Genomic DNA, 12,049 nt, shown 5'->3' with positions numbered 1-12,049 from the left:
AGAACCATGCAGGAGACTCTTACACATTACCAAGTCCTGCTTCCAGCTTGAGATAGAGGTGCAGATCCCCTCTGTGTGCTGACCCTGAGGAAATACCTCCCAGAAGACTTCACCACAGTGATGCTGGTATCTTGTTACAGCTGATTTTTCAGCCCCAGCTAACCAGCATCAATTGTCCCAGTAAAGCAAAGGTTTTACTTCAGATTCTGGTCTCTTCTTAATCACAGCTGATTCTTCAGCCCCAGCCAACCAGAACCAACAGATTCTTAATTCAAAATCTCACACAAACAGCCCTGATAGGCTCTGCTTCCCTTTGAAGCTTCACAAGCCAGACCTCTGTTGTCTACAGCTCTTTCAGCATAACTGTTTCAAGCTCCACAACAACAAACTCTAAGCACACACCAGCTTTTCAGACCAAAATTCCAAATGCTTCCATAATCCTAAAAATACCAAGGTCAGGTCTGTCACAGCAGTGCCCGACTCTCTGGTACCAATTTCTGTTCTAGTTTGTTTCTCCACCGCTGTGACAAAACACTCTGACCAATACCAATTTGGGGAGAAAAGGGTTTATTTTGTCTTACATCTCCTGAGTCACAGTTCATCAGGGAGCCCAAGGTAGGAATTCAGCACAGGAACCTGGAGGCAGGACCTGGAGCACAGTCCATGGAGGAATGCTGCTTACTGGCTTGCTCCCCTGGCCCCTGATCAGCCTGCTTTCTTGTGCAACACAAGCCTACCTACCCAGGGGTGGCACCACCCACAGTGGGCTGGACCCTCCCACATCACTCATCAAGAAGATGCCCCTCAGACATGGCCACAGGCCAGTCCAATTCCCCAATTGAGGCTCCCTCAACCCAGATGTGTCAAGTTGACCCTAAAGCTGTCCAGCAAAACAGCTCACATCAGAGAGGCTGCCAAGGGGCAAAAGGCCCTAACTCCTACACAGTGGAAGACCTGGGTTTCCAGGAAACGGATTTCTTATATAAAGAGTTTTACAGCACAGTGTAGTGTTGTAAGTTGTGACTGCAAATTTAAACACTAGAGAGTTAGCTTTACTTCCATTCCCATTGAGTCAGGACACCTTGGATGATTGATTGTTAGAGGTGGGAGGGAGCCTTTGTCTGGAGTCCATCATTCAGCATTAGAATCAGCACGGTTTATAGAGTATTTTTTTGAGGCAGCTCAAGTCTCCTGCATCCCAGTGTCTCTGTGCTGAGCTCCAAGCCAGCCTCCTGTCATTTATTCCACAATAATCCCTATTTATTTATTTATTTATTTATTTATTTATTTATTTATTTATTTATTTATTTTTGGTCTTTTTGAGACAGGGTCTCCCTGTAGCCCCAGCTGGCCTGGAACTCACTATGTGAACTCACAGAGATCCACCTGCCTATGCCTCCTGAGTACTGGGATTAAAGGCATTTGCCACCACACCTGGCAATAATCCCCAGTTTAATAGATGAGCAGCCTGAAAGGCAGGGAAAGCAAATACCCAGGGTCACTGCAGGCAGGAGGCACGTCCAGAATTTGATCGCAGGTTATTTGGGGTCAGAGGCAGTGAGACTGGCCCAGGCTGTACATGAATGACTGTATTGCGGTGACACTGCCAGCCCCACATACAATACCCCAGCTGTCCCTTAGACAATTGGTTGCTGTTGTAAGCAGGACCATTCTGAGTCTCTTAGATGAAAACACCCCCTAGAGGTTAACATTAATTTATACATGAACTGAGTGCCCATAACCTGTCAGGCTGAGTTCTCATTATGGAGGGACAGTGTGTGCAAGCTAGACATAACTGCCACTCTGGCAGGAGGCAGGAAGTAGGGTAGGAATCCACTGCCAAGACTACAGATGGCTCAGTGGTTGAGAGCACTGGCTGCTCATGCAGAGGACCCAGGTTCAGTTCCCAGCACCCACATGGTGGCTAACACCCATCCTTAACTCCAGTTCAGAGGATCTGAGCCCTCTTCTGACCTTCTCGGGCACTGTATGCACAAGTGGTACATGTACATACATGCAGGCAAAACATTCATATACATAAAAAAAAAAACAGGCAAAAGCTGCAGGTGGATATATGCACTGTGCATAACGGTGGTGTCCTGTCTACCATCATCATCGTGAGGCGATACCTTATAACTGACCTTCCTGTGCTCCCATAGAGCTGAAACCGACTGCTAGTCTTTCTCTGAGGGCTTTTGACCATCGTAGTTAACCTTACTTGCTTACTTATTATCGTTTGTGTGTACGTGCCAATGGTGCGTGTGGGACGTCAGAGTACAGCTCTGTGGACTTGGTTCTCCTTCCACTTACAGGTGGGTTCTTGGGCTCAAACTCATGTCATGAGGCTTGCACGGCAAACTGAGCCAGCCTGCTGGCCTCTGAGTTAGATGTGTTTGTCTTGACAATAAGAAGGTGTTCCTTTAGCTCCTCTGGAGAACTAAGGCCTTCTCTGGTCCCTTCCAGGTCTTAGCAGCTCCTGATTATTCCCTCTAAGCCTGACTGCGCGGCCTACCTCACCTCACACACTGTGTCCCCAAGGCTTCTTCACACTCCCCTCCCTGTGTTGCTTCCTCTCTGACATTTGTACCTCCTGATCAGACCTCTCCCTGGAGCCTCGGATCTCTCATTAGAAAACTACCCACTTGGGTGACTCTCAAATCTCCTCCTCTTCCATGTCTTAGAGGGCACACAGCTGGTGTCCTGTCTCTCCCCGCTGTGAGGAAGTTCTGCTCCTTTGGACTGGGTGCTCAAGCTGGGAAGCCCAGCCCCTTCTTGCTTCTCTCTTCTCTCTCTTCCTCTCTTTACCCCCTTTCCCCCTACCATCCAACCTTCCTTCCTTCCTTCCTTCCTTCCTTCCTTCCTTCCTTCCTTCCTTCCTTCCTTCCTTCCCTCCCTCCCTTCCTCCCTCCCTCCCTTCTTTCGTGTGTGTGTGTGTGTGTGTGTGTGTGTGTGAGATTTACTTTATGTCTGAGTGTTTTGTAAGTGAACCCATGTTGTACAGTGCTCAAAGAGGCCAGAAGAGGACATTGGATCCCTTGGAATTGGAATTACAGATAGTTGTCAGCCACTGTGTGAGTGCTGGGAACTGAACTTGGGTCCTTTGCAAGAGCAGCCAGCTCTCTTAGCCACCGAGCGATCTCTCCAGCCCCCTGTGTGTATGTTTTTGAGGCAGGGTCTCCCTGTAGTCCCAGCTGGCCTGGAACTTGCTATGTAGACTTGGCCTTGTTCTCACAGAGATTTGCCTCCCTCTGCCTCCCATGTGCTCAGATTAAACCACACCTGGTCCTTTTCTTTTCTTTTTTCCTTTTGTTTCTTGTTTTGTTGTGTTGTGTTGTTTTGTTTTGTTTTATGAGACATTGCCAATCTGTAACCCACGCTGGCCTCAAACTCATTATGGAGCCAGCCTGATCTTGCCAATCTTCCTACCTTGACCTCCGAAGTGCTGAGATTACAGGCTGAGCTTCTGCTCTGCTTCTGCCTCTGTTTTCGGCAGCCCCCTAAATCCGCCTACATCCACGTCCTGGGCCTGATTGCCCTCTCTTGCCTCCTGCCACGCCAAAGTTGTCATCTTCTCCTGCCTTTAAGCCGCACTGCCTCCACTCCATATACCCCCTGCCTAAAACCTCCCTCTAGAACTAGGTACCATGAGCATGCCTGCAGTCCAAGCTGCTCAGGGGACTGGGGCAGGACAATCGCTTGAGTCTAGGAGCTTGAGAACAGCCTAGGCAACATAGCAACACCTCTAACAGAACAAAACCTTCCTCCATATGCCATCTTTGGAAGGAAATGCAAGTCCTGGGTTTCTCCCAACCTGGCCTGGGCTGCCTTTCCAGCCTCCAGCCTGCAGTCCCCTGGTGCTGTCTGTATAACTGCCCTCTGCACCTGCGCCCCTGGCACTCAGAGTTAACTGCTTCTCCCACAGGGCACTGAGTTGTGGGGCACCGCGTCGTGCAGCACTGATCTGCGACAGTTCTGTGCTTGCACTTCTGCCCTTGCAGCTGTCAGTGAGCATGCACATGTCCTCAGGGCCGTGTCCTCATTGCAGGCCCTGCTATATGGCACCCAGTGCTTGGAGAACTTTGAGCCTAGAATTGATCCTGCTGCTTTGCTAATGGATGAACACTTGAAACTTTCTGCATGTAGTGAGTCGTGGGGAATTTTCTGTGCTCTGTTCCAAGTTGTGCCAGCTTGCCTGTTGGAAGTTCCTGGGGCTCTAACTAAAGGTGCCAATGCTTTCTTTTGGCAGTCTCTGCAGCAGTGTGGTAGAGAGGATCTGGTGGAATTGGTACTACCTCAGCTGGCTCAGGTCGTGACTCTGTATGAGTTTCTTCTGGTGAGGGTGAGTAGAGGGGAGGATGTGAAATTGCCACAAGCTGCCCTTTCTACTTGCCAAACTGTTTAGAGTCATTTTCCTTCCCCAGGCCAGAGCTGAAGTGAGCCTCAGGATCTGGCACAGGGTTGGTATCTGCCTGGGTCATGTCTCAGTAGACCACCATCACGTCCTTGACTGTTTTAACTCCATGTGGGGAGCAATACTGGGCTGGCCTTACCTCAGGGTGTGTGTGTGCCCCCATCCTCAGGCCTTTCCCACCTTCCCTCTCCCTCTGGAGGCCACCCCAGCCCTGTGGGTTTGTTTTCTGGCCTTTTTCTTCACAGACCATCCTCCTGGAGCTGGACATAGTGATGGCACATAGTAGGTACCCACCAGGGAGTGAAGGAGCTGCAGCCATCAGCCAGCTTCAGGAATGGAGAAGCTCCTATCCTCTGTCTTTAAGGTTGTTTTCTGCTTGCCACATCATTGCTTGAGCTCTCTCCTCTTTATCTGCATGAAGGTTGAGAAAAGTCATCTAGCAAAGCCTTCCTTCCCAGCTGTTTATAAGGAATTTGAAGAGTTGCATCACATGGTGAAGAAGATGTGTCAGGATTACCTCAGTGGTTCTGGTCCATGTTCTCAGGGGCCTCTGGAGATAAACAACAACGAGGTAAGTAGCCTCATGTGGCAATGCACATTGTTCTTAGAGGAGCTGAAGGAAGGTGTCTGTGAACAGGGAGAATGTTCTCAGCAGTGACGTCTTCATTTCCAACCACTGTGGTGCCTTCTCCTCTTGAGTGGAGCTTTTGTTTCCTTAGTATGAGAGGAAACACGAATGCTTCTTCCGGAAAACTGAAAAGGCAGACTGGCTCAAAAGAGGCCAAGGACACAGGTCCTCTGCTTACTGAAGCGCAAGGCCAGTGCCGGCCTCATTTCTTCATGGCACACAGGGGTCAGTAATTAGATCCGTGCTTGTTCCAACATAGCACCTATTCTCCACCAGACTGCCTTCAGCTAGATTGTTTTGAGATAGGATCTCCCTGAGCTAGATCTGCCTGCCTCTGCCTCCCAAGTGCTGGAATTAAAGGTATGTGCCACCACACCTGGCTTGAATATATTCTTTTTAAATTTTATTTATTTATTTTTTATTATTTTTATTTTATGTGTATGAGTGTATTGCCGGCATGTATGTGAGTGCATCTATGTTATGCAATGCCTCGGAGGTCAGAAGAGGGCTTCAGATTCCCCTGGAACTGGAGTTAGGGATGGTTGTTAGCCATGGTTAGTTAACTATGTGGGTGCTGAGAATTGAACCCAGGTCCTCTTCAAGAGCAGTCAGTGCTCCTAACCACTGAGCCATAGCCCCTTAAATTAAATTTAATTAATTAATTAATTTATTTATTTGTTTATTTATTTAGGTCTTTTTTTGAGCAGGGTCTCCCTGCAGTCCCAGCTGGCCTGGAACTCACAGAGACCCGCCTGCTTCTGCCTCCCGAGTGCTGGGATTAAAGGCGTGCACCACCACGCCCAGCATTTTTTAAGGGGACACTGTCCAGTTTGGACAGTGCTAGACTTACCAAGCCCTGTTTCTCAATTAGTTTTCTTCTGCTGCCCTTCCTGTGTCCCTCAGCCTCAGTCTTCTGCTCAGGGGTGTCCTCTCTCTAAGCTGGAGTGTGAAGGATGTTAGCTGTCTCTGTGTATCCAGTGCTTTACATAGGCTTTGTATGTGGAATCCAGTCTGATCTTCACAGGAACCCTGTCAGGCAGCTGAACGTCAGGGAGCTGAATGAACCAGGCATGAAGAGTAGATATGGGAGACTGTGCAGTAAGCACGGTAGTTTTCTGAGAATGCCGGTAAGAATTAGAACAGGAGAGACAATGAGCACAAAAGGCACATTGGTGTGAGTTGGGGTTACTGGGCCAGTGGTAGCACTAAGGACTGTTTCGATTTTTTAAGTGCTGTTTCCTCTTCTGCCCACACAACGCAGACCTGTTTGGTAAGGATCTCTTCACCCTCAGCTCTTTCATTAGCCTCGTCTCTGTCTTCATCTTTCTCCTCCTTAACTTGCACCTTGCCATACAAAGGAGCCTCGAGGATTTGTATCCGTCCTTCACGGGACACTCACAAGTAGCTCACAAGCTTCCGCACACTCATGCCTCTCTGAGCAGCACTTACGTTTCTCCCTTTCCCTTCAGGTGGCCACGTCATTAGGAATCACAGAAGAATTCCTGAGGAAGAAAGAGACACACCGAAGCAGCACACCCAAGTGCTCCAGCTGGGAGACGGATGGGAAGCTAGACGAAGCCAGCGGACAGAAGAGGGGAAGGGAGCTGGGGGTGGTGGTGAGTAGTTCAACACTGACATCTGTCCAGATGTTGGAATCATGATTTGGCCTGGTCAGTTGCCAGAACACTTCTCTAGGAAGAAGGGGTACAGGTCTGCCTGTTGCTTCTGGTCTCTGATAAGGGGGTCTTCTCTCCAAAGGTTGCAAGGGAGGGGCTGGCTACGGTGAAAAAGCTCCGAAGAGCAACTCAGCAGAGAGATGGCCCCCAGTGTCCTGCTGCCACCAGTGGATGCCGACAGAAGCCCAGGTCTTCATGTGCCCCAGCCACCAGCAAAGGTAAAGCATGTGCTTTGTGGGATGCTCCAAGCTCAGAGGTTCTGCCAGCAGGCAGGATGTTCCCAGGGCTGTCAGTTGTAGGGATTGGGTACTCCTGTGGCCTGATTTGAGAGACCCCTCTGTTCTCTCAGATTTTGTCTCAACCTCCCAACATTCTGTCATTCCATTTTCATGTCTCATGAGAGATGAAACCTGTGGGGTCTCCTAGAGCCCTGTGTTATTAGTTACTTTTCTGTTGCTGTGGTAGAAACACTGACCAAAGGAAATTGTAAAAGGAAGGGTTTATTTAGCTTATGGTTCCAAAGGAGCAAGAGTCAGTCCATCTTGGAGGGGTGGCATGGTGGCAGAGGTGGCTGGAGGAGGAGTGGAATCTAAGCTCTCACATCTTCAAGTAGGTACAGGGAGCAAGCAATCAGGCAAGGCTTAAGAACTCTCTAAGCCCGCCCCCAGTGACATGCTTCCTCCAGCACAGCCACACCTTCTACGACCTCCCAAAAGAACACCACCAGTGGGGACAAAATGTCCAAACACTTGGCGCCTAAGGGGGACATGCTCATTCAAACCTCCACAAGCCCCTTATTAAAATTAAGAGTCACTTTATGCTGGTGTTCCAAGCTGGGGTCCAAGCCTGATGCAAGAGGTTGGACAGAGTTGGGTCCCAAGGATACATGTATCTATGGCTTGGCATCTGAGATTTGGTTTCACTGAACAGCTGGGATTTAACATTTGAAGATAAGACATGGGGGGCTGGAGAGATGGCTGAGCGGTTAAGAGCCCTGACTGCTCTTGCAGAGGACCCAGGTTCAATTCCCAGCACCCACATGGCGGCTATGAACCGTCCTTAACTCTGGTTCCAGGGGAATCTAATGCCCTCTTTGGACCTCCGAAGCATTGCATGACATGGTGCAATCACATCCATGCAGGCAATACACTCATACATATAAAATAAAAATAATAGCCAGGTGTGGTGGCTATGGGAGGCACTTGGGAGGCACAGGCAGGTGGATCTCTGTGAGTTTGAGGCCGGCCTGGCCTGCATAGTTTGTTCCAGGCCAGCTGGGGCTACAGAGAGACCCTGTCTCAAAAAAAGACCAAATAAATAGCCAGGCATGGTGGTGCACACCTGTAGTCTCAGCACTTGGGAGGCAGAGGCAGGCGGATCTCTGTAAGTTCAAGGCCAGCCTGGTCTACATAGTGAGTTCTAGGACAGATGGGGCTACAGGGAGACCCTGTCTCAAAAAGACAAAAAACAAAAAAACCAAATAAATAAGGAAAGAAAAATAATAAAATATAAAAAAAAAGAAAATAAGACATGGACTGGAGAGATGGCTCATCAGTTAAGAGCACTGGCTGCTCTTGCAGAGGACCCAGGTTTGGTTCCCAGCACCCACATCGCTACTAACAACTGTTCATAACTCCAGTTGATCCCCTGATGCCCTCTTTTGGCTTCTGCAAACACTGTATATAGGGATGCACTTACATACAAGCATACAAAACACTCATACACATAAAATTAATTAATTAAAAAAGAACACGACATTCTGGCTTTTTGTTCTGCCTCCGACCAGATCCTATCTACTAGGTACTTTGAATATATTGGCAATATTCACATGCCTTTGTAAAGTCATATGGGGCCACCTGATTCCTGGCCTGATGATAAGACCAATGGAAGAGGCAGTGTCCATTTTAGAACTTACTACCCAGCTCTGCCTGGGCAAAGGCAGATTTTTTCCAGTGGGAACAAGGATCCCCCAGTACCAGTCTAAGCATAGCCCCCTGGCTTAGTCAGCTTTCTTTTTTAGTTTCATCCGTGCTTGGAAGCTCAGCGACCCACCCTATACTTCATTTGCACTCAGCCAATAGTGGGGGTTTTTTGGTCTTTTTGAGACAGTGTCTCCCTGGAACTCATCTATCCTGGAACTCACTATGTAGACCAGGCTGGCCTTGAACTCACAGAGATCTGCCTGCCTCTGCCTCCTGAGTGCTGGGATTATAGGCGTGTGCCACTACACCCACCTAGCCAATAGTCTTTTTTTTTTGGTCTTTTTGGAGACAGGGCCTCCCTGTAGCCCCAGCTGTCCTGGAACTCACTATGTAGACCAAGCCAGCCTTGAACTCAGAGATTCACCTGCTTCTGCCTCCCGAGTGTTAGGATTAAAGGCATGCACCACCATGCCTGGCTTCCAAATATGTTTTTAATACAAAATCTTCCTTTCTGAATGACTAGACATTAGTAACTAATACAAAAATATTGCTACCAAATTCAAGAGCAAGGAAAGTGTTACTCTCTTCTTGCAAGAACATTAGTTTGGACCAGTTCATTTACAACATGCATATGTGACTAGTGTTTTTCTGAACCCTTCAGGTTTTGCCTCTGCAGCAAGTGAGAACTCCTCTCCCTGCTCTGAAGGAAGTGGTGAGAAGACGGTTTCTACTAGTGGTGGGCATGCTTTACCTGCGGGTCAGCAGCTTGTAATGGGGGCTTTTGATGACTTTGAAGCCAGGCATAGGTTTGCAGATCCTGCTCTCCTGTGTCAGGATGTCAGTGGGCCAGCTCTTTATGCTCAGTTAGCAAAACCCAGGGGGCCACCTCCAGCCCAAGTGCCGGTGTTTTCTGAAGAGAATGTTCCAGAACACTCTACAGACCAGATTGCTGGTGTTATCCAGAGGAGCCAGGGTACCTGTGGCACCCCATCATTAGATGGGGGAGTGCTTGGTGAGTCTGGAAATGCAGAGGCAGGGGACCTGGGCAAGATGAGTCATCCCCACCTCAGTGGCCCGCAGGTCAGCCCCAACCATGTCCTGCTTGCAGAGGCTGCAGCTCCTCCACTCCAGAACATTTTGCCTATGAATATCCTGCCAGTTGCCCATGCCTCCAAGAGTGTGCCAGAGCCAGGTCTTCCTGGACCAGATGGATTGCTGTCAACTAATATGGATCTCAGTGTTGGAAGCCAAGCCGGGGACATAAGCCAGTTCCCCTGCAGGCTGGAGGCACATGGTGACCAGAGAGAGCAGGAGACTGTGGCTGCTGTGGGAGAAGCCCTGGCTTTTGAGGTTTCCAGTCAGTGTCAACAAGTGTCTCAGGGCCAGGAGCAGATTTTTATTCAGACTTATGATGGCATTATCTTATCTGATCCAGGTACCATAGTATCTCAGGAGGATATTGTCATGGTGACTAATGCAAGGGGTTCAGCTCTGAGGTTTGGCCTGGCAGAAGGGGCTGCTCTTGAAGCCATGGAGGCCTTCCTCACTGTGGAGGCAGAGCCCTCTCAGTGACCAGGAGTCAGAATCTATTGTGTGTGTGTGGCCGGGGGGCGGGGGAGCACTGTTGTTTGAGGCAGTGTTCTTTGTAGCCCAGACTGATCTCAAACTTGATACCTAACCCAGACTGGCCTTGCACTCCTAATCCTCCTTCCTCCATCTCCCAAGTAGTAGGATGACAGGGATGGCCCACCATGCTGAGCAGGAGTCAGGACCTTGATCCTATATTTGTATAGATTTTACCCACAGAAGGTCTGTTTCAGGGAGTGTATATTTTTCTAATGTGAATACTGACACAAATGAGCCTTCTATTTATAAAGACTAATTCTATTGTCTCTTTTTCTAAGGAGCTCATCACAATAGTGGCACATCTCTATTTTTGTTGTTTGGGGAAGCAGGGTTTTGATACAGCCTAGGCTGGCCTTGAATTCATAATCTGCCTGTCCTAGCCTGAAGTTGAGGCTCCAGGCACGTTCCCATGGCAGATGTGAACCCGTCACATATATCTCACTCTTAGAAAAGGTTGGTGGCCTTGGCAGGTGGGGTCATTCTACTGTGACTTGGCAGCCTTGCTCCTCACTTGCATGTCACTGTCCCTTCTCTTCCAGGGTGTGCTTTCAACAGACTTGTCAGCACCAGAAGCTTCTGGGTTCAATCAGAGAAATGGAAAGCTAGTCATTCTGGGAGATTTTATTGAGAAGTAGGAATGAAAGTCATTTCTGTTTGCTTTCTTAGTAGGGGTAGGACTTGAACCAGGGCCTTGAACACGCTAGGCTGGGCCGTATCCACATCCCTTTTTGTGCTTTTCATTTTGAGAGTCTCAGACTTGCCCAGACTAGCCTTGAATTTGTGATCCTCCTGCATCAGACTCTCAAGTAGCTGGGATTATAGCTTGTAAAGCCAGGCCTGGCTCCACCTGCTTTTTTAAAATGTATGTATTATTTGTGTGTGTAGAGGGTGCGTGTCTCAGCATGTGGAGGTCAGAAGACAGCTGTGAGGACTTGGCTCTTCCACTTTCATGTGGGTCCCAGAGATGGTGCTCAGGTTGCCCGGCTTGCTCAGCAAGTGCTTCTGCCAGCTGAGACGCCTTACCAGGTCTCCACTGACAGGGTCTTGCTGCATAGTTCAGGCTGAACTTGAATTTATTAAAGTTTCTTTTATGTGTATGAGTATATTGCCTGCATGTATGTAAGTGCACCCATTTTGTAAAGTTACTGTGTATGCGTGTGTATCTGTGTGTGTGTATGTATACATGTGTAGGCCCACAGAGGCCAGAAAAGGGTTGGATCCCCTGGCGCTAGAGTTGTAGACAGTTGTGAGCTGCCAGATGTGGGTACTGGGAATCAGCCTTCCTCTGGAAGAGTAGCATGTGCTCTTAAATGTTGAACCATCTCACTACCCTTCTACTTTTATGTGTGTGTGTGTGCACATATGTGGGTGCCTGTGGAGGCCAGAAGAGGGTATCAAGTCCCCTTAAACTGGAGTTCCACATGGTTGAACTGAGCTTGGGTCCCCTGGAAGAGCAGCGAGTTCTCCGATTGCTGAACAATCTCTCCAGCCCAAGTCATATTTTCAAAAAAGACAAATTTTCATCTATGGACTAATGTGCACATAGTTTAAAGTGTCAACTCTCATGTCTCAGCTCTGTTTACCTGAGGCAACCACTTTCTTCCTTTTTAGTTTTTATCTGTTTCTGTGTTTTGAGATAGGGTGTCACTTTGTAGCTCAGGCTGGCCTCAAACTAATTATAAAACTCAGGCTGACCTCAGACTCAAGGCAATCTTCCTGCCTCAGCCTCCCAGAAATTGGGGTTACAGGCGTACACCATCATGCCTTCTTTGCTTGAATGCTTGAA

The 12,049-nt window shown here is 48.7% G+C and overlaps 1 protein-coding gene across 4 annotated transcripts in view; it reads left to right on the top strand.

Moving 5' to 3' along the window:
* Znf839 (zinc finger protein 839) overlaps positions 1-11,402 on the top strand; it is a 29,178-nt gene extending 17,776 nt beyond the window's left edge. For 2 of the 4 annotated variants that reach the window (XM_029559904.1, XM_029559903.1), the window contains 6 exons: positions 4,247-4,339; positions 4,422-4,457; positions 4,833-4,982; positions 6,509-6,655; positions 6,798-6,933; positions 9,299-11,402. In XM_029559904.1, the coding sequence (XP_029415764.1) occupies positions 4,247-4,339; positions 4,422-4,457; positions 4,833-4,982; positions 6,509-6,655; positions 6,798-6,933; positions 9,299-10,209 (1,473 nt within the window). In that variant the 3' untranslated portion in view covers positions 10,210-11,402. The remainder of the gene's footprint in view (positions 1-4,246; positions 4,340-4,421; positions 4,458-4,832; positions 4,983-6,508; positions 6,656-6,797; positions 6,934-9,298) is intronic. The other 2 variants (XR_003848198.1, XM_008825659.2) reach the window with 2 other exon arrangements.
* The last annotated feature ends 647 nt before the right edge of the window (positions 11,403-12,049 follow it).

The sequence above is a fragment of the Nannospalax galili genome, unplaced genomic scaffold, assembly GCF_000622305.1.
Source record: "Nannospalax galili isolate Female #2095 unplaced genomic scaffold, S.galili_v1.0 scaffold188, whole genome shotgun sequence".
Lineage (NCBI taxonomy): Eukaryota > Metazoa > Chordata > Mammalia > Rodentia > Spalacidae > Nannospalax > Nannospalax galili.
The sequence above is the reverse complement of the archived record's forward strand: the minus strand, read 5'-3'. Positions and strand labels throughout refer to the sequence as shown.